The 27,845-nt window shown below is 46.1% G+C and overlaps 1 protein-coding gene and 1 long non-coding RNA gene across 2 annotated transcripts in view; both read right to left on the bottom strand.

Moving 5' to 3' along the window:
• Positions 1-1,673: 1,673 nt before the first annotated feature.
• The window catches only part of LOC116874894, a 29,255-nt gene continuing 3,083 nt past the window's right edge, over positions 1,674-27,845 (bottom strand). The window contains exons 2-3 of the long non-coding RNA XR_004384084.1: positions 5,056-5,393; positions 1,674-1,835 (exon numbers count right to left, since the gene is read on the bottom strand). This is a non-coding gene — a long non-coding RNA (uncharacterized LOC116874894). The remainder of the gene's footprint in view (positions 1,836-5,055; positions 5,394-27,845) is intronic.
• Positions 23,833-27,475, bottom strand: GCC1 (GRIP and coiled-coil domain containing 1). Its single transcript, XM_032869904.1, has 2 exons — positions 26,119-27,475; positions 23,833-25,230 (listed from the first exon to the last, which is right to left on the bottom strand). Exons 1-2 carry the CDS (start codon positions 27,148-27,150, stop codon positions 23,935-23,937), a joined length of 2,328 nt encoding a protein of 775 aa, XP_032725795.1. The 5' UTR covers positions 27,151-27,475; the 3' UTR covers positions 23,833-23,934.

Genomic DNA, 27,845 nt, shown 5'->3' with positions numbered 1-27,845 from the left:
GCTGCTCTGGGAAGAACGGACTCTAGGTGGAGCACGTGTAGAAGGGAGGTTATTTCAATAATACAAGCAAAGGTAAAAGTGGCTTCTGTGGTAAGTGAGTGTATGCAAAACATGTCTTGGGAGACTTGTTACTGGAGCAAATGGGGATGAGTCAAGGGAGAGGACACCGAGGAAAAGAGAGAAGTATAACTTCTAGATGTGAGAATTGAGCAACTCATTGAGAAAGAAGCAAGACTGGTGATGTGGGAGGAGTTAAGAGTTCTGGTATGGCAACATTAAGTTTGAAACACCCTATTAAATGTGTATGTGGCGAGATTGAGTGGGCAGTCGGACACATGAGTTAGGAGCTGCAGGGAAAGGTCACTGGGATAGGGTCGATGACAATCATGGTCAATAACTCTGATTATTAAATGATAATACATAAAAGATAAATGGAACAGAAGCCCTCCAACCCAGTTCATCTGGGATTTGTAGTTGGTTAATAAATCAAATACCTTTTTTTTTTTAAGATTTATTTATTTATTTATTTGACAGAATGAGAGAGAGGGAGAGCATGAGAGGAGAGAGGGTCGGGGGAGAGGCAGATACCCTGCTGAGCAGGGATCCTGATGCGGGACTCAATTCTGGGACTCCAGGATCATGACTTGAGCTGAAGGCAGTTGCTTAACCAACTGAGCCACCCAGGCGCCCAATAAATCAAATACTTTGAGACACCTGGGTGCTTCAGCAGTTAGGCATCTGTCTTCAGCTCAGGTGATGATCCCAAGTCCTGGGATCAAGGCCCACATCAGGCTCCTTGCTCAGTGGGGAGTCTGCTTCTTCCTCTCTCTCTGCCGCTCCCCCTCTTTCTGCTCTTTTTCCTGATAAATAAATAAATAAAATATTTTAAAAAATAAATAAATCAAACACTTCTTTGGTGCTACTATGGTGCTACTTTGGTCTCAACTGAATCCAAGGATTTTGGTCACTCGTTCAGGACCCAGCTGCCACAACCTAACAGTGTCTACTTTTGTGCCCACACCCTACATCTCTCACATCGACCTCCAGGTTTTTTTGGAGGGTCTCCCTATTGAGGGGGACCTGCTTGTGTGTATGTGTGTGTATGTGTGTGTGTATCTCTAACATACGTGCAACTGGAAATGTGAGGAAATTAATGCCCCGTGGGGTAGGTCTTTGACTGAGGCAAAATGGCAACTGACAGGTTCTTCCTTCCACGACATTCTTTATGAAAAGACCTGAAAACAAAACACAACAAAGCCTGTCAGAAAATGAAATCACAAGATTGAGAAATCAGTCATTCTTTTTTTTTCATTATTTTATTTTTAGGGGCTCCTGGGTGGCTCGGTCCGGTGAGCGACTGCCTTTGGGTCAGGTCCATGGGTCCTGGGATGGAGCCCCACGTTGTGTCAAGACCCATCTCAGGCTCCCTGCTCATCAAGGAAGTCTGACCCTCCCTCTCCCTCTGCCCCTCCCCTTGCTCATGCTATCTCTCTCTCACTCTCTCTCTCAAATAAATAAAATCTTTTTAAGAAAAAAAGATTTTGTATTTAAGTAATCTCTCCACCCAGTGTGGGGCTCGAACTCACAACCCCGAGATCAAGAGTCATATGCTCCACTGAGCCAACCAGGAGCCCTGAGAAATCAGTCCTTCTCAGCTCCAAGTAGTGGCCAGTTGACTAATGCCTGCTCATATGTACTCACTCTCCTCTCTTGCTTCCCTACCCCTTTTCCCTCCCCTTTCTCCTGGGATTGGATTGAGGATGCAGGAGTCCCAGTGGAGGGGCAAGCTGCTCTGCCACCTTATCACTACCCAGGTCTGGTGGTGCTGGAAGCATCTGTGGTGAGTAAGAATATCCTGTGGCTTTTCAGAAAGCCGCAGTGGGAGAGTAGTTGCAAAATACTAGGGTTATAGAGCAAGGCCACATCATCTATGGCTAAGAATTAATTTCCATTTAAAAAACACCTCCTGGTGTGCCACTGGGTCCTAGTAGAGACTGATTGACCTTGGGATACCAACTGACTATGCAAATGAGTTTGAGAATTGCCCGTCCAGCTGGATATGATTAGATTCACTGAATCATGAGGTCAGGCAAGTACAGCAATCCACTAAATGATGGAAAATGAGGTCTAAGAAAATTACATGCATAGGTCGTCCAGACTCCCATTCACTTGTCTCGATGGCATCAATACCTCTTCCTCAGCCCACTCCTGTGGCCTCATAGAGGATTCCTTAATGCCAAATAAGAGGTGGAGAAAGAACTCAAGGTTGATTCATAGATGGGTTAATAATAATATATTGGAACAAAACTAAAATAAGATAAAACAAAATAAAGCAAAAAAAAAATTCTAATAAAATAAAAGACTGCAGCTCCGTTACTGAAGAACAGACTTAAAGGACAGGGATGAAGGGAAATTCTCCCTGTAGGCAGACCTCTGAGTAGTCTGCTTGGTTGCCTACTCCAATATGGAATGGCCTGAAATACGGATATGCAGAGATTCCTGGGCAGTGGCAAGGAATGGCCTGTTTGGTCAAGTCCTGAAAGGAACGAGACTGCACTATCAGGAAGAAGGAGGTCGGGGGAAGAGGCACGTGACTGATCAAGGGAAGGAGATATCAGGTGTTTAGATCTTTGTGTCTCATGTTAATGTCCACAGGAAGTGAAGGCTCTCACCCACCAGATGGACAGGGTGACTTGTTTTACAGATATGAGCCAGCCTCTCTTTCCTGGCCACCATAGTGCTTGTACAATAGACCCATGCTGTATCCATAGCCTCATCCAAGCTACCATGGCATGGGTGGGTTACACAGCATGAATTACTCCCCATCAAAAAGGACACAGCTAATACCACTGCTGAAAGCCCACCCTGCCAAGAGCAGAGACTGACACTGAAGTATTTATTAGCATAGAATTATTCCTCAAGGAATTACACTTATACCACCTGCTACCCTAGATGAGGAACACTTGTTCTTTCCAGATGTGACATCTGCTTGAGCTAAGGTTTGCCTTTTGTCTCCACAATGCCTCCAACAGCACTGCCAGCCAGGGTTTATAAATGCCTATTCTACTGACACTGTATCACACAGAACATTGCCTTGGTCCAAGGGACCCACGTGATAGAAGAGAAAATGTAACAAGGGACACATGACCATGAACTCCACTGTCTCACCATGTGCCTCATCACCCCAAAACATTCAGGCTAATAGACAGTGTATCTGTGATATCAGGGAAAAGAGGAGAGGCAGGACATGTTGTGTGTGGAAATTCCAAGCCCCCAAGCACATGCTTATTAAGAATTTCAAGACAACAACTACAGATCATTAAATTCCAGGGAGTCAGCCCCCTCCTGAGGTTGGGCCCCTGTATGACTGCACTGGTCACCTGCCAGGCAGCCAGCTCTAGTGCCCGTAAGTGCCTCCATGGGAGTGTAAGAAAATCAACACTCCGTGGAGCAAACTTTTAGCCAACGGGAGAGGGGAAGCAGCATGTAAATTCTTCTCCCTCTTTACTCTAGACATACTGTCCTGAAAAGCACCCATTTATATAGCCTCTCAGAAAATGGTCCAGTAAGATCAAAAAATTGGTCACACATGATTGCAAGTGCAGGCCAGCTCAGTTTGGTACTTTCCCACTAGTGCCCCCTCCTTCCTTGCCTCATGCCCCTTCTCTTCATTCTGCCTGGGTCTCATTCCTGATTAAAGCAATAGCCCAGAAGCCACTTCTACTGGCTCTGCATTCTGGATAACCCAGGCTAAGACAAGCAGTTGACTGAAAAAGCAAGGACCCAGGGAACATACTTTAAATATTTTATTTTAATTTAAACATTTACTTTTAATTTAAATGTTATCTCGATTTAAAAGTTGAAGCGTGCATTTGTTTGCCACTTCTCCAAGGGTTTTGGGGTTTTTTTCAAGATGGGATGCACAGATTGAAGTTCTATTTTATCTTTGTTGACTCGATCACAACCAAAGCACGTCACTTCCAACTTACAGCCTTGATTTATTTAAAGTAAAACAATCATTTAAAGACTCCGTTAAAGCAACGTGAAGGAATAATTCCTCCAAATTTTTATAGATTTTCATTTCTGGTCTTTAATAGTTGCCCCACCAAACCAAACCACACACTCTCTAGTTTAGAGAGTACCTGGGCTCATTTTGGCGGCACATACATGATTTTAGTGATCACCTCTATTAAGTCCTTGCAAAAAACATTCAGCTAGTTTCATAGTAACAACCCTTTTTTCAACTATTTTTCATAGGTTGATGTGAGATTTAGTTAAATTACAACCACAAGTATGTTACGTATAAACAAATTTACACTGTTATAATTGTAAAGATTTTCAATGTAAAGATTAACAATTGGAAAGACTTACAGTTGTAATAGTATAAATTTCTAAATATAATATATAGACACAGATTTCAGGACATACATTGATGCCTGGTAACATTCAGATCTGCCTACAAGGACAGAAGACTGTGGTGTCCTTAGATCAGTCTCAAAGTGTGTCCCCAGACCCCAGCATCAGTGTTTCCTGGGAACTGACTAGAAATGTGAAATTCCTAGACCCCACCCCAGACCAACTGAATCAGAAACTGGGAACAGAGTTCAGTGATCACTATGTTAAGTTCTCCGGGTGATTCTGAGCACAGGTAAGCTTGAGAACCACTGTCCTACAGTGTGTAGTTTAGTGGCAGGAACATTGTAATGAGCAACAACTAGCACATCTCACTAAGGAAATGGACAGGACCATTAATTTCACAAGGTCATTAATTGGCGGCAAAGTTCAAAGAGCTTCTACTGTGTTTTACTTAGGATTAGGTTTGGCTTCATTGAAACAAAAGCCAAAACAACAGCAGTTTATGTGACTATAGTTAACACAACTGAAATGTATATTTAAAAATGGTTAAAGATGGGAAATTTATTTTACTTTTTTACCATAATTTTTTAAATGAATGAATACATTTGTTAAAAACTTTAAAATAGTAGTTTAAGCAAATTAGAAATTTATGTTTCTTTCATCTGGAAGAAAACTAGACGTAGACAATCCATTACTTACCTGGCACTCTGCAAAGTGATTGAGGACACAAGGTGTGTGCCAGCTCACTCTCCACCGTCCCTTGTATGGGGCCCTCCTCCTCCTCACAGTCTAAGAGGGCTGCTACAGCTTCAACCATTGCATATCCATCCCAGGCAGCAGAATGGAGCAAAAGAAAAGGCAGGGGTACTTCCTCCCTTAAAAAGAACCTTCACAGCAATCCCAAACAACCCTTTATTTCAGGGGCTCCTTGAGCAGCCATCACAGCAGTCACTTGGTCTTGCATAGCTGCAGGGACCTTAGCAAATGTCTTTGAGCTTGAGGCACAATGTTCCCATTTAGATATTGCAATGCTATCACTAAGGGAGAAGAGGGGAATAAGCATTGGGAGGCAATTATCAGACTCTATCACATATTGTAACTGTAAAATCATGCAGGCCATTGCCCAAACCCCAAAGGAAGAAACCTCCCATGGAAACATTGCTAGACATTGCTGCAGTAAAAATACACATAAATTCAGCTTTCTTTTGAGGAATAAGAATTCTCCTTTTTCGTGAGATTTTAAAGGGAGAAAGGGGAAAGAAAAATACCCTTTGCCAAGGCCCATGACATGCCGACCACTGTGCCTTTGTATCTGTCCTCGCACTGATGGTCCACCTGCAGCTATGGCAGGAAGTCTGACTTTCTGTGATAGGATGGGCTAGATTGAAAAGAAAACTCACTGCCTACTTCCTGGGAGGGAGAGAGGGAAGTGGAGGAATACTCGAGAGTTCTGATAGGTCAAAGTAAGGGACGTGACCATGCCCAAATTCTAGCAGGTGACCAAGTGCCAGGAGAACTGGAAACGTCAGTTCCTAATGGTCCACGGGTAGAAGGAACCTCCTTGACACCAGAAGCCGTGTCTCACTTCCTTTGTAATTAGCATCTGGCCCATGTCCTCACACATCCAAGGAGCACTATACATATTGAAGTTGAACTGCTTGTTGATTCTAAGTGTAGAAATTCCCTCCCCGCCCCAACCTCACGTGAACTTCAATCATCTTTCTGGAGCCACTCTTCTCCCCCAAGATTTAACTTCGGTAGCATTTCTTCTTGAATTCACCCAGGTAATGAAAAAGAGATTGCTGAGAAGTAGGTTCTGCCCCACACTGTCCACACTACCTGCTGCCCAGGGGAGAACTCCCTGAGACAGTGTGGGCACCAGCCCTCTAGGGGAGGAAGCACTTACTTTGTTCTTCAGGCTGAGGGACAATTTGATGTGTCAATATTCTGCCTGCCCTTTTACAAGGCAGTAATAACAGATGTTGCTATGGGAATTACATTTTTCCGATAATTGGATTATATAGCAAACTAATCACTTTTGCTTTTATGAAGTGCACCACCACCACACAGCTGGAGTTGTTATTAGCGATTGTCAAACTAAATCATTTAAGCGGTGCTGTTTACGTAGGTCCCTAATTACTACTGGGATTTGTACAGAAGATAGAATTAATGATCTTTTCTGTCATCTCTCTTCTGCAATGTGATGACTTTTGTGAGCTTCCTCCTTCTAATTGCATAAAACAAGGCAAGCACTGTGTTAAGGAAAAATGGGCAAGTAAATAGTGATGAGTCAAAACCCACCTAATTAGGACATGAGTGCCAGAGCTGAGCCCAGAGCTGCTTGGGGGCACACTTCTAATCATTACTGGATATCTCAAAAACAAACTGCGCATGAATACACAAAGGGAAATGGCCAGCGTCATCCACCCAAGCATCCTCACCTGCACATTCCTGGGCCTCTAGAGCCAGGATTTTAACATCATTAGTGATGGAATTCAATAGCTTAACGCCACATTTGGAAATAAGCTTTAATACATGTGTTCTCATCCCATCTCTCAACTCTCCAGCCCGCTTTAGATCCAGAGACACTTTAAGGTTTTGGGGTGTGTGTGTGGGTGTGTGTGTGTGTGTGTGTGTGTGTGTGTTTTAATGGCCATTGGACCACTGCAGACTTTTGATCTTGCCTGTGATTTCACAGAGATGTTTGCTGGCCTGGACGCTGACCTAAGGCAGCTAACGTGAGCAGCAAGGGAGAGCAGCCAGGAAGTACAGACAGAAGTGAGACAGCCTCAAAGCTCAGAACCATGACTCACACGGGAGGTTCTAGTCTCATCAGCCTGCTGGGGTTTACCAAGAGCAAGGCCAGAAAGACATCATTGCAGAGGAGAAGGGCAGAACTTACCTGCACAGAGGAGGATGAAGACAGGGAAAAAGTACTTTTGCATCCACTTAAGGGACTTCGAAGGGTTCAAGCTGGCCCGAGGGCAACACAAGGTGACCAAGAAGAGTAGCCTCTACATCAGGGGTAAGATCTGGAAAGGCACTCAGGTGGCTGGAAGGAGCTATTAAACACATTATATGTTGGCCTATGTTTTCCTTTAATGTATAATTGTGTCCTGAGATCCCCTTGCATCATAATAGAAGTTAGTATAGATAAGCTTTGACAGTCTATTGATTGAGTGATTCCTACACTCGCGCCAAATGTGATTCTTTGTGTGTGTGTTTTACTTCCTTCAAAACTGTTCAATATCTATCTTTCAAATCTTCATTGGAAACTCTTTATGAATTCTTCTTTTCAGAAGAGGGCAGGTCTGTGGTTCTAGCAGAGGGAAGAGAGACCATCAATCCAGTGCTTTGAACACCCTGAGTCACAAGGGGCTGGTAGGCCAGGTGGAAACCCTGCATGGGCCATATGAAGCTGGAGCTCAGGGAAGGGTCCTGAACTGGAACACAGCTCTAGGGGGTCACATGGTGGTGGCAATTAGAGCTAGGCCCTGGATGGTTCCCCAAGAGAGTTGCAGAGTGATGACAGAAGATCAAATACAGAACTCAAGCAAACAGCAACACTTTCAGGCAAGTGGGCGAGGCAATTAAGTCACAGAGATCAGAAAGGAGGAAGTCAGAAGATAAAGAAGAAAGAGGTGTTGCTCCCTAGGAGGGAAGGTTTGGGAAGGGACGGTTCATACTGTCAGAGACTATGGCCACACCATGACCATCGTGTGGTCAGAGGCCAAGGTAAGCAGGCAGATCAAGGATCAGAAAAGAGAGGGATTTCTGCTTGAAGGTGTGGGACAGGTAACCCCTAGAGAAGAAAACGTGAGCACATCTCATGGAACCACTGGGCAAACTTTGCAGGAGGAATGTGTACCTTTTAGTTCCTTCAGAAAATGGGACAAAGTGTTCACAAGGAGATCCCACATGGGCAAGCCTTCACTGTGGGGAGTAGAAGGTAGGGATAACCCGTGTTATCACCTGTGCTAATTACTCTTTAATTTTTGGACCATGTTGGGGCTCACAGTTATGAGGCTCCAGCCCCAGGTTTCCGATCTGCCAGGGACCAGGAAGTACCAAGCTTCAGGCCGCCAAGGGCAGCTGGTACTATACACCATCCCAGAGTCAGCCCTGTCAGATGTCTTGGTTTCCTCAGGCCACCATAAGAAAGAACCACAAGCTAGGTCGCCTGAAACAACAGAAATGTATTCTCTTTCAGTTATGGAGGCTACAAGTCCCAAATCAAGGTGTCAGCAGGGCCACAGTCTCTCTTCCTGCCTTCTGGTGGCTCCTGGCAATCCTTGGCCTTCCCTGGCTTCCGGCTGCATCACTCCATGTCCCGCCTCCAACTCCACGTGGCCTTCCTCCCTGTCTGTGTGTCTCCTCTTCTTGTAAGGAAAAGAGTCATTGGATTAGGGCCCACTTGAATCCAGTATGACCTCATCTTAAAGAATTATATCTGCAAAGACCCTGTTTCCAACGAAAGTCACATACTGAGGTTCCAGATAGACGTGAATCTGAGGGGGACTCTTGAGCCCATTCTGCTGAATATGTAAGCTCCGCCCTAGGAAAAACAGTCACTGCTTCAAGAGTGGGACAGACTGCCAAGGCATTTCTCTCTCCTCCCTCCAGCTCTCCAATCCCTCGTCTTCCTCAGCAGTGTCCCCCAGAGGGGAGGACAGAGGCATCTTGTTGGCCAGGCTGTCTATTTAACAGTTTGTCATGAGAAATATGCTGCCCTACAGGGCACCCAATTAGAGACCTTGGAACCTAGAGCCCTTGAACCCTCTTGTGAATGACCCAGTTACATGGCTTACATGCCTGCAACCTTTGCTCATTCTCAGACTAAACTCACAAATTTGGCTACACTGTCAGCTCCTGAACTTTGGCTCTGCCAGGGATTCAAAACTTGCCTGAACTCCCTGAAATATGTCCTCATGGGTCAGTCCTTTCCTAAGAGTCACTCAGACATGGCCCAGGATTTACTCACCCTGGGAGCAGAACGTGCACCTCGGCACCAGTGGGCTCTTCTTCCTGCCCACACATCCAGGACTTCAACACCCTGTCTTTGATACAGGTAAATGGATCTTCTTCAGGCCACAATAATGATTCAGGTGGTATTGATAACTACCCTTTAAAGAAGGCATATGCGGGGGCACCTGGCCAGCTAAGTCAGTAGAGTGTGTGTCTCTTGATCTCAGGGTTGTGAGTCTGAGCCCCACGCTGGGTGTAGAGATGACTTAAAAATAATTAAAAATCTTTTAAAAAATAAAGAAGGCATATGGATGACACTCTTCCTTTAAGATGGTCTGGCCAATCTAGAGTTAAATATTCTGATGGGAATGGGGACACTATATTTGGGGGTGATTTAATGAAGTCTTAATTTTAGAATAATTTTAGACTTACATAAAATTTTCAAAGATAATATAGAGAGTTCCCACATACCTCAAACCCAGTTTTCCCTTTGATGAACATCTTACATTCATATGGCACATTCATCTCAATAAATAAAGCAATATCGATACATTGTTATTAACCAAAGTCCATACTTTATTCATATTGTCTTAGTTTTTACCTAACGTCATTTTTCCCAGGATTCCATCCTGATACCATGTTACATTTAGTCATCATGACTCCTTGCACTTCGGCTGTAAGAGCTGGGATTCCATCTTTTATGACAGTTCCTCCAACTCAGACTCCATCTCCATGCATCTCCACACTACCTGGACTCCTGGAATCCATGCATATGGGGAGAAAGGTCACTTGGGGCAGACATGTGTCACTCAAGGTAATGCATGAAGCCTAATTCAATCTGCACTGTTGACAAAGGCCTATTAGAACAAGTGAAAGAACTCTTACAGTGACGTCAGAAACAGTACTTGAGGAGTCAAGGCTTTGGAAGTTATCCCTTGTGACCTCCTTATTTGCTACAAATAAACTGGTTTTTGTATGACAACTACAAAAAAAAAAGAGCAAGAGAGGAAGGAAGGGAGGGAGGAAGGAAGGAAAGGAGGCAGGTAGTGAGAGAAGGAAGGAGGGAGGGAGAGAGGGAGTGAGGGAGGAAGAAGGAAGAGTATTTGGTTTGTACGGTGCAAGAAGAGGAACAGGAGACAGATCAAAAATAAAAATAAAGCCACATTTTTCTCCATTAAGAATGATATTCACTGTGGGTTTTTCATAGATGGGATTGATGATATTGAGGTATGCACCCTCTATCCCTACACTTTGAGGAGTTTCAATCAAGAAAAGATGCTGTACTTTGTCAAATGCTTTTTCAGCATCTATTGAGAGTTTCATATGGTTCTTATTCTTTCTTTTATTAATGTATTGTATCACATTGATTGATTTTGCATTGATTGATTGATTGATTGAACTAACCTTGCAGAATCTGTACTCAGAAAACTATAAAGTACTCATGAAGGAAATTGAGGTAGACACAAAGAAATGGAAAACTGTTCCATGCTCATGGATTGCAAGAACAAATATTGTGAAAATGTCTATGCTACCTAAAGCAATCTACACATTTAATGCAATCCCTACCAAAATACCATAAATGTTTTTCAAAGAAATGGAACAAATAATCCTAAAATTTATATGGAACCAGAAAAGATGCCAAATAGCCAGAGGAATGTTGAAAAAGAAAGCCAAAGTTGGCAGCATCACAATTCCAGACTTCAAGCTCTATTACAAAGCTGTCATCATCAAGACAATATGGTACTGGCACAAAAACAGACACAGATCAATGGAACAGAATGGAGAGCCCAGAAATAGAACCTCAACTCTATGGTCAACTAATTTTCGACAAAGCAGGAAAGAATGTCCAGTGGAAAAAAGACAGTCTCTTCAACAAATGGTGTTGGGAAAATTGGACAGCCACATGCAGAAGAATGAAACTGGACCATTTCCTTACACCACACACAAAAATAGACTCAAAATGGATGAAGGACTTCAATGTGAGACAGGAATCCATCCAAATCCTTGAGAACACAGGCAGCAACCTCTTCAACCTCAGCCATAGCAACTTCTTCCTAGAAACATCCCCAAAGTCAAGGGAAGCAAGGGCAAAAATGAACTATTGGGACTTCATCAAGATCAAAAGCTTTTGCACAGCAAAGGAAACAGTCAACAAAACCAAAAGACAACTGACAGAATGGGAAAAGATATTTGCAAATGGCATATCAGATAAAGGGCTAGTATCCAAAATCTATAAAGAACTTACCAAACTCAACACCCAAAGAACAAATAATCCAATCAAGAAATGGGCAGAAGACATGAACAGACAATGTCTTCAAAGAAGACATCGAGATGGCCAACAGACACATGAAAAAGTGCTCCACACCACTTGGCATCAGGGAAATACAAATTGAAACCACAGCGAGATACTACCTCACACCAGTCAGAATGCTAAAATTAACAAGTCAGGAAACAACAGATATTGGGAGGATGCAGAGAAAGGGAAACCCTCCTACATGTTTGGTGGAAATGCAAGCTGGTACAGCCACTCTGGAAAACAGTATGGGGGTTCCTCAAAAGGTTGAAAATAAAGCTACCCTATGACCCAGCAATTGCACTACTGGGTATTTACCCTGAAGATACAAATGTAGTGATCCGAAGAGGCACGTGCACCTGAATATTTATAGCAGCAATGTCCACAATAGCCAAACTATGGAAAGAACCTAGATGTCCATCAACAGATGAATGGATAAAGAAGCTGTGGTATATATATACAATGGAATACTATGCAGCTATCAAAAGAAATGAAATCTTGCCATTTGCAATGACGTGGATGGAACTAGAGGGTATCATGCTGAGCAAAATAAATCAATCAGAGAAAGACAGTTATCATATGATCTCTCTGATATAAGGAATTTGAGAGGCAGGGGGGTTATGGGGGATAAGGAGGGGAAAAAATGAAACAAGATGGCATCGGGAGGGAGACAAACCATAAGAGACTCTTAATCTCATGAAACAAACTGAGGGTTGCTGGGAGGTAGAGGGGAAGGGATAGGGTGGCTGGGTTATGGACACTGGGGAGGGTATGTGCTATGATGAGTGCTGTGAAATGTGTAAGTCTGACTCACAGACCTGTACCACTGGGGCAAATAATACATTATATGTTAATTTAAAAAATAATAATAAAATAAATAAAAAGGAAAAAATTAATAAAACCACAGGCTGTGAAGGAGATCCCAGAATGTGTTAATGAGGAACTTCTCTATCACTGGGGACTGGGGGGATGAAATAGCCTGAGGACTCAAAGCAGAGCCAGTGAGGGGCATGGGGACAGGCACTGCTAGTGCACATCCTGCATGGAGATTAGGGACACAGGCAGCCCTAACAGTCAACATCCTCCAAACAGATGGGTAAATTGCATGGTGAGCCACAGGGACGTATCAGGCTCACAGAGCTCCTCCCCTGCACCATCAGGGCCAAGGACTCTCAAGGACATTTATTCCCTTGAACAGGAAGTCTCTCCCATGTGGGGACACCATCAGGATCGGGGCGGGGGGGGGGGATTCCATTCTGTGTCCATCAGCACATTCTCTCCATAGGGACCAGAAATGCCATCTCTCTCCCTGGCTGGGGCCAGGTCAGCCTCAGGTAGTGAACATCCTGCTATTTGTAGGAGGGGAGGAGGAGAGGAAGGAGACATAATACATGGAAAACAGGGGGCAACCACTCTGAGGCCTGGAGAAGGAACTGGGGGGAGGAGAGCAAACAACCACCGGGAGGTACTTTTTCAATCCTTGTCTGTGTCCTCTGATTATTCATCATCCATTTTTGCCTCTTTGACTCTCCTAGCATGCTTTTAGTAATGTTATTGAGATATAATTCACATATAAAATGATTTACTCACTTAAAAGTGTAAATTCAATGGCTGTTAGGGTTTTTAGCATATGCACAAAGCTCTTCAATCATCACCACTCATTCCAGAACATCACCCCCAAAAGAAATCCTGTGCTTATTAACAGTCACTTCCATTCTTCCCTCCCTGCTCCCCAGCCCCTAGCAATGACTAATCTGTTTTCTGTCTCTACGGATTCACCTGTTCTGGACATTTCATGTGAATGGAATCATACAATAGGTGGCCTTTTGCGTCCGGCTTCTTTCACTTGGCATCATGTTTCCCAGATTCATCCACATTGTGGCATGTATCAGTACTTCATTCCTTTTTATGGTTGGATAATATTCCAGTGTGTGGATTATACCTCACTTGTATCCATTCAGCAAGCAGATGGAGGGCATTTGGGTTGTTACCACTTTGTGGCTATTATATGTACTAAGAGCCCTTGTATGGAAGTGCGTTTTCAATTCTCTTGGTTATATACTTTGGAGTGGAACTGCTGGGTCCTATAGTAACTCAGTGTTGAACTTTTTGAAGGGCTTCCAATGACTACCCAAATTCTTTCACAAGAACAAAAAATGAATTTCTCTGCTATGGAAGCCAGTGTTTTTTGGGTTTTGATATACATACAACTAAGCCACATTATAACTGGTATCCCTGGCCATGAAGTCTCTAGTGTTTTGTAAATGGATACATATATATGCTTTAATTGCCAGGGTGTGTCTTGTCTGCCCCATATGACTGGAAGTAATCTGAGGATGGGGATTGTGTTCTTATCTTTCTCTTTCTATCACAGTGCCTGGTATTGTGCCATGCCTACAACAGAATTAATTTAAATACTTCTGGTTATATGCATGGATGTAGGGGCTCACAACTGGGTCTAAGGAACAGATTGAAGAGCTATGGATGAACAAAACAAAACACAAGAACAGCTAGAAGAGAGGATCATCAGCCTTCTTCCTCTATGAGTGGTGAGAATTTCCTTTCTCCACCATCAGGCACGGGGCTGCACCTTTTATTCTACCATTTTAATTACAGGACACTTTGTGTTTTCTGTTGAAATTTATTTGGAGAGACACTAGGTGTTGCTGGTTTCCCATGTAAAAGAGTATCGCTAGGAATCATCCAGTAGTGCTGGGAGCCTTTATTACCGGGAAGTTAGAGGGAATTTTCATTTTCCATTTTTGCTTTTGCTAAAATTCTTTCCAGGTAAATTATTTGCCAAATATATACTGTGGTGGGCAGACTAATGCCCCCCTCCCCAGATGTTCGTGTCCTAATTTCTAGAACCTATCAGGTAACATGACAAAAGGGAATTGAAATACGGAGATGATCCTGGATTATCTCAATGGGCCTAATGTAATCACAGGGTCCGTGAGAGTAGAAGACAGAGGCAGAAGAGAGCTAGAGGAAGAGGTGACTCTGGGAGAAATGCGAGAGAAATGTCACATCGCTGGCTTTGAAAATGGAGGAAGGGGACCAAGGGAAAAGGAACGCAGGGAGCCTCTCGAAGCTGGAAGAGGCAAGGAAAAAGCTTCTCCCTGGAGCCTCCAGAAGGAACAGAGAGACCTGTGGACCTCTTGATCTTAGTCCAGGGAGACCTCTCTCAGACTTACAACTTCCAGAACTGTTAGATAATAATTTGAGTTATTTTAAAGTGACCCAGTTTGTGATAACTTGTTATGGCATCAGGCATGAATCAATATTTCTATTAATATTTCCCCCCCACTTCATCATTTTAAGACTACGAATCTACTCCTACTTCCTGAGGAAGACAGTGGGATGGGGAGCCAGGCTGGAGGTTAATTTCACCAGCATGTAGTTAATTTGCCCATGTATCATGTTATCTCACGTATAAAATGTCAGACATTAATAATTATATTTTATAGTACTTCACACTTTTTTAAGATTTTATTTATTTGCTAAAGAGAGAGAGTATAAGCCAGGGGAGGGGCAATGAGAGAGGGAGAAACAGGCTCCTCACTAAGCAGGGAGCCCAATGTCAGGGCTTGATCTGGAGATCCTGAGATCATGACCTGAGCCAAAGGCAGATTCTTAACCGACTGAGCCACCCAGGCATCCCAATACTTTACACTTTTCTAAAAAACTTAAAATACACTGTTTGATTTGATCATCACAATAACTTTGAGAAAATATGTAAATGCACTCTTTCCCCTTTTGACAGATTAAAAGCAATGAGTCACAGGGTCACTAGGTAGCTCAGTCAGTTGGGTGTCGGACTCTTGGTTTCAGCCTGAGTTGTGATCTCAGGGTCCTGGGATCATGCCCGCACTGGGCTCCATGCTCAGCAGGGAGCCTGCCTGAGATTCTCTCTCTCCCTCTCCTTCTGCCCCTCCCCAACCTGCACTGCACATGTGCAGGCGCTCTCTCTATATATACCTAATAAATAAATCTTTAAAAACAAAAACAAAAACAAAAACAAAACAGTGAGTCACAAAGTTCCCAGAGACAAGTGAAGACAAAATTGGTATCTTGTTTTTATCTCTTTCAGGAGTGATCCTCAGCCTTTTCTCCTACTCCTTCAAAGAACTTGAGTCTCAGGATGCTAGAAATCAAAAGCCCACTTTTCCTAAGGACATTTGTATGTTTGCAGGCATTCTGCTACCACACCTAGCACTTATGGAAAGAGTTCAAAGACATTAAGTTAATTCAGCGTTCCCACCATTGGGCTTCTAGGCCATGACCTGAAGTCAGGTAGGCAAGCAGTTTAGGCATTCCAGACCTATCACAGTAGCGTGCATGGTTCCCACGGCAAGGGAACCCGAAGACGCTACGGGCTCCTTCCTTCCTCCCTGTCCCTCCCTCTCCCCTGGCCTCCACCCTCTTCTGAACCCTGGCAGCCCCTCTTTGGGCCAAGGGTTCACCATTTGGCTGACACTAAGCAGCTCTGGCTTGCAGTCATCCCTCTGGGCCATCCTACTCTGGATGCCAGAAGTAGAAAATCCCAGCCTGTGGGGCCCCTCCCCACCCAACTCCCCACACAAGTCAAACTGACACCTGCTGCATTTTATGCCACCTGCCCTCCCAGTCTCCAATCCAAGGCCTACCACCTACATTCCTTCCTTCCATCCTTCCTTCCTTCCTTCCTTCCTTCCTTCCTTCCTTCCTTCCTTCCTTCCTCTCTCCCTCCCTCCCTCCCTCTCTTACTTCCTTCCTTCCTCCTTCAGCAAATATTGAGGGCATATCTCCTCTGCACACTGCACAGGGCACTAGGGATGAGGGGATAAGGAGTAGACCCACTCCCTAGCCTCCTGCTTCTGACATCTATTGAGGAACACACGCATACATTAAATAATTTGTGAAATGGGGAAACTCAATTCACTCACTCACATTCACTTAGCAAGAAAACTGTCTCCAGATCCTTCAACAACTTTGGATTTGGTCCTTTTAAGCTTAGCGATACCTTTCTAGAGAGGCATTGTAGGGTAATGATTAAGAACCCCAGCCCCAAAGCCGGATTTTCTGGGCCCAAATCCTGTACCTCCTGCTTGCTAGCTACGGGATCTTGGGCAGGTTATTTAACTTTTCTTTGTCTCAGTTTCCTCAGATGTAAGGAGGATGATGAAAATAATGCTTCATGGGGTTGTTTTGATGATTAAATAATGAATAATTAAATTCATTGCAGAGAGAAGCTCTTAGATCCAGTCTTCCGTACATACAAAAGCAGTACCTGGCACGTTAGATTGCGACCATACGAAATTGCTGTTGCTCTGGGTTGAATGCCAGCAACTCTGTGAGTCTTCAACTTGGCAAACACAGCCTAAGTGTAGTTGCTGTCTGTTCTCCAAAGTGTTGTGGTGGGGGGTGGGGGGTGAGTGGATGCAGGGGCAAAGGTGTGAGTGGCCAGGGAACCCCAGAAACTCAAACAAAGGAGGCCTCTTCCCTCTTTAATCACCACAGCCATTAAAACAGGGGAGGGGACACATGGAAAATGAAACGCATTATAAAATAATCTCAAGTAAAAAAAGCCACCAAATTAGCACGCGGACTATCCCGTACACGCAGCATAAAGGCAAGCACCCCTGTGGACAGATACTGGAAAGGGAGCATCAAAATGAAAAAACGGTTGCTGAGTCACACAGCAGGAATATGTGTGAATGCTGAAAAGTCATTTCAAATCGTGTTGGAATGTGGTTTAAAACTTGACAGGGCCGAGGGCTCCTGGGTGGCGCAGTTAATTTGGCATTTGACTCATGCTTTCAGCTCAGGTCATGATCTCCGGGTCGTGGGATCGAGCCCTGCCTCAGGCTCCATGCTCACTGCAGCCTGCTTGAGACTCTCTCTCCCTCTTTTCTTTCAAATAATCTTTTTTTTTTTTTAATAAAACAAATTTAAAAAATTTTTGACAGGGTTGAGCACTCACTCCATGATGAAACTCACTCTTCTTTGAATTCTTTGACATCCCCTCACTGGATTTCTCCTCCTTTTCTGGTTGTTCCTTATCTGTCTCCCTGTGCTCTTTTCACTCTGCCTACTTTTTAAATGTTAATGAAGCATTTAATATTAATGAAACATTAAAGGCCACCATCCTCGGGTTCTTGCTGTAGAAGGAAACACAAATACAGAATGGGTGGATAATACAGAAGCACTGTGTGGAAATGGATTAGAATTGGACGTATGGTGTGAACTCATGATTTGTAAAGTGTGTGGGCATGTGTATAGCCACATGTGTATGTGTGTGTGTACATTATATGCATACATTTCCTATATGCATACATTTCCTGCCTGCTGTGAGGACCTAAAAACAAAGATACTCCAGTAACAATGGGCTGACATCACTTCCAGATATTGGTTTCTAACACCAGTCTCCACTAAAAGGAACCAGGGATCCCCCAAAGAAATCACTGATTTCAGGACTAGGGTATAGAACCCATAAGATGAGCCAGAAACACATTTTTATGCCAGAAATGATGGGAGAATGTCACCAGAACATAGGAGTTTGAAGGGACTTTTACCAAATCTGAGAAATTTGAGCCAAAATAATTAAGGAAAATAGTGAATTATAAACTGTGGAAAAATAGGAATCCATCAGTTCATGCTAATAATAAATAGATAAGTAAACTATTAAATAAGCGATGGAGAAGGCAAGGCTCTTGCTTAAAAAAAAAACCCAAGGACCAAAAGATAAATGCTGGAGTTGAAAATCATTTTGCAACCATCAAGATCAAGAGAGTAATGATTGGATTATCATGGGTTGATGCTAAATTTAGGAGGGAAACTTTGATGAGGAGCAGGATATTTGCAGGGAATTAAAACATCTCCCCAGGGGCGCCTGGATGGCTCAGTAGGTTAAGCCTCTGCCTTCAGCTCAGGTCATGGTCTCAGGGTCATGGTCTCAGGGTCCTGGGAGTGAGCTGCACATCGGGCTCTCTGCTCAGCAGGGAGCCTGCTTCCCCCACTCTCTCTGCCTGCCTCTCTACCTACTTGTGACCTCTCTGTCAAGTAAATAAATATTAAAAAAAAAAAAAAAAAAACAACCTCCCCATAGATTGATTAGTACCAAGGCAGAAATACCACACGGTGAAGAAATCAGGTATCTGTCTGGGTACCACAATTAATATCACCAATGAGGGGCAAAGGGATAGCATTTGCTTCTAGATGTGATATTCTGAGATCATAATATTCTGGTAGGGCCTGGATCACCAGCATCTAATCATGAAGAAACTTTAAACTCAAGGAGGGAGGGCGCTGTATTATCTAAAAATGCCACTGTCATAAAAGATCATGAAAAGGCAAGGAATTATTCCAGACTAAAGAAGACTAAGGAGATATGACAACTAAATGCAATATGAGGCCCTTGTCAGGATCTTTTACAAGAGGAAGACAAATCCTATAAAGAATATTATCAAGTTGGGTGCCTGGGTGGCTCAGGGTGGTGTGGTGCTCCCTCCTCAGCAGAGAGCCTGCTCTTCCCTCTCTCTCTGCCCTGCCCCCACCCCATGTCTCCCTCTTTTAAAAATTAAAAAAAAAAAAAAAAAGTACAGGAAATCACTGTGTCCAAGGTCAGTGTGAAAAAAGTGCCAAAGGACCTCAGAGAAGGAAGCACCTGCATATGGCTAAGTATAAGAAAAATCAACATGGAGGAAGTGACATTCCAGCTGCGCTGGAAGGGATAAGAGTGTACTGCTGGGGCTGGGATGGGTGAAGGTAGAAGTAACAGTGCCAAGGATCCCAGTTTGGGAAAATGGAAACTTACCACGTGACTCCGCGTAGGCCTGCAAACCTAACACAACAAGCTTGGTCTCCAGACTCCTTCTAGTCTGGACTCAGCTCACTAAGGCCCCACACTCTGCCCCACAGAGTTAGGCTACTGAGACAGGATTCCCCGCCCCCGAGGAAGGGCCTGTGATATTCCCTAGACTGAAGTTGCAGTTTTTTAAAAAAAGATTTTATTTATTTACTTGACAGACAGAGATCACAAGTAGGCAGAGAGAGAGGAGGAAGCAGGGTCCCTGCGGAGCAGAGAGCCCGATGCAGGGCTCAATCCCAGCCCCCTGGGATCCTCACCTGCAGCGAAGGCAGAGACTTTAACCCACTGAGCCACCCAGGCACCACTGAAGCTGCATTTCCAGAGGCCTGGGAGCTGTTGAACTTAAGAGAAAGACAATGGACCCTACTCTAGCTTAGCTAGTACCCTCCTCAGATACGAGTGTTTGCGTTCTGATTCTGCCATTACCAGCCCTGGGCCTTGGGCAATTCGTCTCATTCCTCCCAGCATCAAGGTCCTCATTTTTAAAATAGATAAGCTTCCCAAGATCGGTGTGATTAAGTAAAACAATGTCTTCCCAGGTTTGGTGTGATTAAGTAAAACAATGTAGGCCAAAAGCCAGCAGCCTCCTTCATAGCAGGCACTGCACAAAAGGCCATTGTTGTTTCTACTTTTGCTTACAGCAACACTTGTGGGTAAGAAACACTGGAATTAAATCCCGAAAGCTCAGCCTAACTTCCATTCTGTCACTTAAATACTCTGCGGGAGGAGGGAAGCATCTAACGTGGGTTAGCACCTACTTTGTTTCGGGTACTGGGCTGGTTCTTAATGCACTTAATTTTTCTTTAAGAGGAGGACAGAACCTGGAAATAGGTATTATCCCCATTTTAAGAAAATTAACTTCAGTAAGATTAATTTATAAAGTCACAGAACTGACAGGAGATCCGATTGAGATTTCAACCCAGGATGTATGAACCTCGTTCCTTGCTCCCCAACCATCAAGCTGAGGTAAGCAGGCTGCCTAGTGAGGCACAGTAGAGGAGGGGAGGAAGTAAAGGGGATGGGAGATCAGTAAAGTGACCCATTCGTTAGCCTTCTATGTTTGCCCAGCTTTACTAGAGACTAGAGTTGGAACCCACTACAGCAATACCCAGCCCTCCTTTTGCTCTGTTAAGTGATCCAAGTCCTAAAAATGAGCGGTCATCTAGAGCCTGGGGGACCGGGCAGCTTTATAAAGAACCAACGTTGCCTGTTTAGCTCTCCAGCATAGCCACGTTGCTGCAGTTTTACAGCTGGAGACTTTCTCTCCATTTGAACCCACCCAGTTCAACCTAGAGATCGGTCTCTCCAGCCACAGCAGTCACCTGCAGAGACAGGCACTGATTCTTACAAGTCCTGAGAAGACAGCACACCTAGACCGAGCCGGCGCTGGGTACTCAGACCTGGTTTGGACACCTAACAGTTACATGACCTTGGGCAAACGTTAACACCTCAACCACTCTCACCTGGTCTGTAAAAATGGACGATACAACACACACGCGGAGTAAATGATGCAATGGGTATGAATGGCTCGACATGGTGCTGGCGCAGTTGGCAAGAGTTCCCAAACACAGCCCTGCAGTGGCAGCTTCTCAAGAAAAGCCAAGAGCCCTACAGTTCTGGATAACAGATGGGGTCTTACATCTAGGGCATGATTATATGGCTATTTATTCCCCAGAGAGTAGATACCCAACAAGAGATGGGGAGCAAGGAAAGCAGAAAGCCCTTAGAATGATCAACTTGACTTACCTGCCCCTTCTCCCTGCATTTGTTCTTCTCAGCAATCCTCCCAATTTCTGTGGTAATAAACAATAAGGTCGTCTCCCTACTTAATGTTGATACACCTCATGCAATGTCTGATACTCTGGAAGAAAGGCCAAGGGAAAACTTATTTTTCTCTGACTGTATCTGATCTCAATTCTTTTTCTCTCCCTTTCCTTTGAGTATCCAGCACTGGAAAATCAGTCAAGAAACTGGAAAATATACCTGGGAGGAAAATGTGGGGAGATAAAGACCTTGTGTTCTTAAGGGTGGGAAGGGACCAAGCCTTTTCCTTTTCAGTAGGGGAGTGTTCACAGGCTTATAAGTATTAATAGTTTTTTTAAAAATTATTAATCAGAACTTGACTTGCTTCTTTGCCTGTATGGTATCTTCTCAAAAGTCAAAAGCACAGGAATTATTAGTCCTAGGAAAGTAGCTGTGACCTTGGATCTTTCTATGCTGTCCAAAACCACCTAGAAATCACAATCAAAATATGTGCTACATTTAAGGAGATCACAATTAAGAGATGATGATTTTAGTTCAGTCTGAAATCCTGAGAAACTTTCCCAGAATACTGTAAACCCGGATTTGAAGCATAACAGAGCATTAAAAGACCTGATTACTTCTGAAGTTTCAAGCAGCAATTATGGAAGTTTCAAGCCTGCCCACCAAACCCAGGGGAAAGTGTAGTGTAGCTGCTTACACACACACATAATTGGAGGTTGAAAAATTTGTTTTGTAATTAAGGTAGTTAAAGCACTGAGAGGTTCCTCTCTAGATTCAAGCTCATGGTTTGTTTGTTTTTTTCAAGATTTTATTTATTTGAGAGAGAGAGCAAGTAAGCATGGGGACGAGGAGGGGCAGAGGGACAAGCAGACTCCCTGCTGAGTGCAGAGTCTGATGAGGGGCTCGATCCCAGGACCCTGAGATCATGACCTGAGCCGGAGGCAGGTGCCTAACAGACTGACCCTCCAGGTACCCCTCAAACTCATGGATTAATACATTATCTCCATCCTTTTTATTCACCATTTACACTCACACTCTGTGTATGTGTATATACGTGTGTGTGTGTGTGTGTGTGCGCGCGCGCGTGCACAGGCATGCATGCTGTTAAGAAGCACGTAATAAGTCAGGTTGTTCAGATTTAATGACTCTGTGGTCTGTTATCATTTGAACACATCGCATCTGTTTCATTGAGTCTGCTGTTCGTAGACAGTCTAGGACATCCAGCCCCCCAATTAGCATATTTAATCAAAGTCTTCTGCACCCTAAACCCTCACAAAACAGCTGTGATGACATAACAGAAAAGATACACATTAGTCCAGTCAGTGACAAAGCACTCGTCTTTAGGGTCCAAAGATCTCTACAACCAGATCAAGAGCAGACGGAGGAAAGGGCAGAATAGGGGAACGATATCATCTGAACCCAACTTTGCTAAGTCCCTCCTTTCCAGATGGCCTGAGGCTCCCTTTTCTTATGTGCGGATTAAATCGACTTGTGCAAGACCAAACATTAAAAAAGAAACCCAGGAAGGAGGAAAAATTATAGTAATGCATGTGGAGAAGATGAGGATTGTGTACTGAAACTCTGTGACCCGCTAAAGGAGTGGCCAAAATACCCTGGAGGCAATAACCCACGAACACCCTGGCTTGCAGGGACATGAAGATTTAGCCAGAATGCTGTCCACGGGGCAGCTGGCACCCCCAGCTCCTTGGCTGAACTTCCACCACATTCTTGTGAGGGTCACAGAATCTTCTAGAATCAGCAAATCCTCCTCTTCTCAGTCCTTACAAAGGCAGAAACAGCTGCGGGGAGGTGAGGAAGTTGTAAATCTCTGAGCTAATTCTTTGTAACCAGACAGGCTCAGTTTCCCAATCAGATCCTCTGCTGTAAGAAAGCCAGGGTTTTTTCTTAATGGAAGTTCAGCATCGAGGAAAAGCTAGCAAAATCATTTACTCACAATCCCAGACCAAACTGAGACAGACAGGTTAAGGCAGGGTCAAATGCAAGAGGCCCACGGAAACCCTATGCAGGCCAAAAGCGGGTTACTCAGGAAATCCCTAGGACTGCCATGGTGCTCGGGGCCCTCTACATACATACTACATCCTTATGGGTATGTTTTGTCCAGACTAACCAGGCCATACTAGCCCCAGCTAGATAAGTTCCCCAGGTCCAGAATGGAAGAATCTGTGGACAACAGGGGACAATCGGTCACTATTTCAAACTTCTTGGTTCCTCTCCAGCCCTGATTTATGTCCCCAGAAAATTGGGGCATCGGTGGACCAGACTCAGATTATGAGATGGGGCATGAACAGCCGGTCCTTGTGAGTATTTAGAAATAACTGAACTCCCTTTGGAGTCACATTAACTCCTGGTTCTGTGCTAGGAGTGTAATACTAAAACAGAAAGTCTTATTTTGAAACATTCTCACCACCTCCCCAACTTTGGCACCTCCCAGTCTTCATCTGTCCCCCGTCTTCCCCTCACAAATGCACCATCCAAGTATTATTCGGACATTTTCAGTATATCTAGGGCCCAAGGACAATGTGGCATTCATGGCATTTGGCAAAAAATACCATCCCACATTAAAGACTCTTCCAGTTCAACACAGTGAAGAAAAAAATTATAATGTTAAGAGAAGGGGCAGCAGAAACCAGGCTGTCCCTTCCCACACCAGAGGCACAGAGATTTCGAGAGTCCTCGAAAAGGGCATTCATCTCTTGCCAGAAGGCCACCAGCCACCACCGGTTGGGAGGCGCGTGATGGCTTGCTTCTCCTCGGGACTGAAATGCAAGATGGTCAGGATGGCCGTGAGGGTCTGCTGGCGGCCCAGGCTGTCAGACAAGGTCAGGAAGCGGTAGATGATGTTTTTGAGGTACTCCAGGTTGGCTCCCTCCCTACTCTGATCCCTGATGTTCTTCTCAATGTGGCTCTGCAGGGCGGCTACCTGCTCTCGGTGCCGCTCCCCCTCCTCCAGCAGCCGGTCCTGCAGCTGCCGAACCTCCCCCTCCACCCTGTGTTTCTGCTTGCGCAGCGACGCGATCTCCACCTCCTTGCGGGCCAGCTGCTCAGCGTACAGGAAGAACGTGGGCTCGTTGGCCGCGGCCAGCTGCAGCGCCTGGGTCAGGCTGTCCGGGGCCGACGTGTCGGCCGGGTCCCCGGGCCCCCCGCCGCCCACTGGGCTCCTGCGACCCGGCAGCCCGGAGGACAAGGCCACGGAGCGCAGCTGCTCCAGCTCCAAGTCCTTCTCGGCCAGCACAGCCAGGGCCCGGTCCCGCTGCTTGTGCAGCTCCTCTTCTAGGCGCAGCGCACGCTCCCTGAAGTCCAGCTGGCTCTGCTCCAGCTCCTGGCGGTGCGCGTGTTGCAGCCGGGCCAGCTCCTGCTTCCAGTGCTCGGCCTCCTGCCCGTGCTGGCGCTCGAGCTCCTCGCAGGACAGCCGCAGGGAGATGTACTTCTCCTTCAGCTCGGCGAGCTGCTCCTGGGCCTCCTCCAGCTCCTTGGCCAGATTGCCATCCTTGGTGTTCTTGCTCTTGAGGACCACCTGGGCCCTCATCTTGTACCTCTCGAACTCCTCCTTCAGCTGCTTCAGCTCCTGTTGGTAGTAGAGCGCCGAAGCCTTCTCCCCATCAGCGGCCTCCGAGCCAGCCATTATCTCCAGGTCACAGAGCTTCTCCACGTCCAGGGTTACCTGGCTTTTCCTGGCCGCCACCTGCAGCAGCCTCTTCAGCTGCTCCATCTTATCCTTCAGGACATTGACATCCAGACTGGACTCCTCGCCATGGCTGTCCAGCGGGGAGCGGCTGGAGGCGGCAAGCGCCAGCGTCTTGTTCTCCAGGTCCAGCTGCAGGATGCGCTCCTTTAGCTTCTGGATAGCCAGCTGGTCCTTCTGCTTGGCTTTCTCATAGGTGCCCAGCAGCTCGGACACCTCAGAGATTTGATTCTCCAGGGCCGCCACCCTCTGCTCTTCCACCTGGGATTGCTGGCGTAGCTGATCCTCTGCAAGGGCTGTCTGTAAGGCAAGGGGACAGATGGAAATGCATCCAGAAAAGCCACAAAGGCCTAGAGCAAACTGAGAGAGCAAGAGAGGGGAGCAAAGGGGTCACAGGACTCAGATGGCCTGGTGAGAAGGGGCACTGGGGCTTTTCCTGTTGCTTTGGAAACTAACGAACGTTCCTATAACCTGGTGGGGTTCTGCTCCCAGAGATACGTTACAGCAAACAATATTAAGAACCTCCGCGTATCTGCTGTTGTTCTGCTCTAGTGTCTCCTGTCTCCTGTCATACACAAGGCTCACACGAAAACTGCGTTATCTTTGTTTGTCATCTGTTGCCCCAAATCCCACCAAGAAATCACAAGACATTCTTTTCCTCTCCCAATATTCCTGGAAATTCAAAACTCAGTTGGATCTCTCTCCACGAGGAAAGGGGCACTGTAAAATAGCACACCTTTCCAGAACAGGTTAACTGACTAGAAGCAATTATAAGAGGCTGCTTCTGAGACTTCCTTTTGCACCACCTCCCCCTCCCCGCAGCCACCCTACCTACAGGCGTATACCGCTCCCTGTGTAACGCATCTGCCTAGAGGCAGACACACTCCTTTCACTGCACAGCTGAAACTGTGCTGCCCCACGGAGCACAGCTGCTAATGCCAAGGCCAGAAGTTCAGAGGTGTCTCGTCCCAAACCAGCCTACACTGAGGAAGTCCACAATCTGTTGGAAGCACATTCTGTGGATACTGTCCACACCACACCACACCGACTTCCCAGGACTCACAGTGCAACCTCCTGAATAGCATCAACACGGCAGCCACTTAGTTCTAATTACCAAAAGAGACAAAACCCTGATATTTCCCACTCTGGGCTAAATGACTAACATTTGAAGGAGATGACAGTAATTACCTTCCTCATTTCCTGCTGCAGCTGAGCCTGGAAATGGCTCTTCAGGCAGGCAGCCTCTTCCTGAAGCTCCCGCAGCCGAGGGTCAGGCCGATTCTTCTCATCCCGAAGAGCCTGCAGCTCACCTTTCAAGTCCTCCACCTCACGGGTCAGCTGCTTGGTCTGCAGCTCAAACCCTTCCATCTGACCAGCTGCATAAGCGCGTCCTGCCAGGGCTTCTCTGGTCTCTTCCAGCCGAAGCTCCAAGTCCTGGCGCTGGGTCCTCTCCTCCTGCAGCAGTTTCTGGAGCTCACGAAGCATCAAGGCATGGTCACTCTGCTCTTGAGCCCGATCATGCTGCTGGGTGATAAGTCGGGCTTTGGTTTCTGCTATCTGCTCCTGCAGCCCCTTCAATTCTCCCTCCAGACGGCCCCGCTCCTCCTCTGCCTTTTTACTGGTATCTTCTAAGTCCTGTTTCATCTTCTTCTTGTCAGCCAGGTAAGAAGCTTCCATGCGAGACTTCTCCTGCGTGACTGTAGCCAAAGAGCTGGTCAAAGTAGCCAACTGAGTCTTCAGCTGGTGCAGTCGTTTGTCCACTTCCCCACCCCCAGATGGTCCATCCCCACTGCTACTGCTAATGCCACTCTCGGACCCGCTGGCTTCTTCGGACTTTGGAGGTGGGAGTCCACGAGCCGGCCTGTCATCCTCTACTCCAAATTCACCCTTGGTGCTGGTGAGACTTGCCGCAGTATCCAAGCTGGTGGCAGTCCCAGTGCTATCCTCGCTGTGACTGGAACATCGGTCATCCACAGAGTCAGGAAAAGAGAGGCCTGGAGGCTGGACACCTGTGAGGCTGACATCCGCCTCGTGGGATACCGACAGCACCTTAATGCTGGCCTCTAGAGCCTCCTTCTCTTTCAAGAGGCTTTTATAGGCGCGGACCACATCCTTAAGACGTGCCTGGTACTGGAGGAGCTGCTTCTTCTGAGTCTCAATGGTCTCCAGCAGGTCCTTCTTGCTCGGCCCGCCCCCGAAATTCATGCCAAACTTCTCCATGGTCAGAACGGGTTGTTCGACTTCGACCAGAAGAGGGTCGCGAAGACCTTGGCGGGAGCAGTGAACGACGGGGAGATAACTGTTCCCAAAGGCGCTCCTCCAAGCTGTCGGGGACCGGATGCCGGACACGGGGCAGCCTGCAGAAGCGCCCGCCGGGTCCTAGGCACCGAGAGCCGCGGCCAGTCCTATCCTAGAGGCGGGGCGACACCGCCACAAGAGAAGCACACGGCCAGGAATCGCCTGTACTGCCCCAGAAACTGCTTCGCACTCGCCCGGGCCACCGCAGTCCCCGCCGGCCCTCGGCCCACGGTCGGCCACGGGCTTAAATCCAACGTATATCCATCACGACTTTCTAAGTACAGCGGCCGGAGAACGGCGCTTCCGGGTCCCCTGGAAGTGACGACAGCGAGACGCAACAGGCTCCGCCCCCAGTGGGCGCGCGGTAGGCGGAGCTACTTCGGCGGGTGGGTGGGAGGTGGCCTGTTCTGAACCCAGCAAGGCTATGAACGCAGGGCAAGCAAAGTCGAGTACTCCGGAGTGTTTATGTTTTCGTGACGGCGCCCGAGCTTACCTTCGGGCTACGAGGAGCGAGGGGCGGGAGGAAACGCCGCACTGAGTCCTTCTCAAACAGCCTGATGAGCGACACTTCCCCACATTTGAGGCTCAGTATCTCTGTCCCTGAAGATCAACAAGTC

The sequence above is a fragment of the Lontra canadensis genome, unplaced genomic scaffold (genome assembly GCF_010015895.1).
Source record: "Lontra canadensis isolate GAN:19392208 unplaced genomic scaffold, GSC_riverotter_1.0 scaffold2, whole genome shotgun sequence".
In the NCBI taxonomy this organism is placed as follows: Eukaryota; Metazoa; Chordata; class Mammalia; order Carnivora; family Mustelidae; genus Lontra; species Lontra canadensis.
This window is presented reverse-complemented; position numbering and strand designations above follow the sequence as displayed.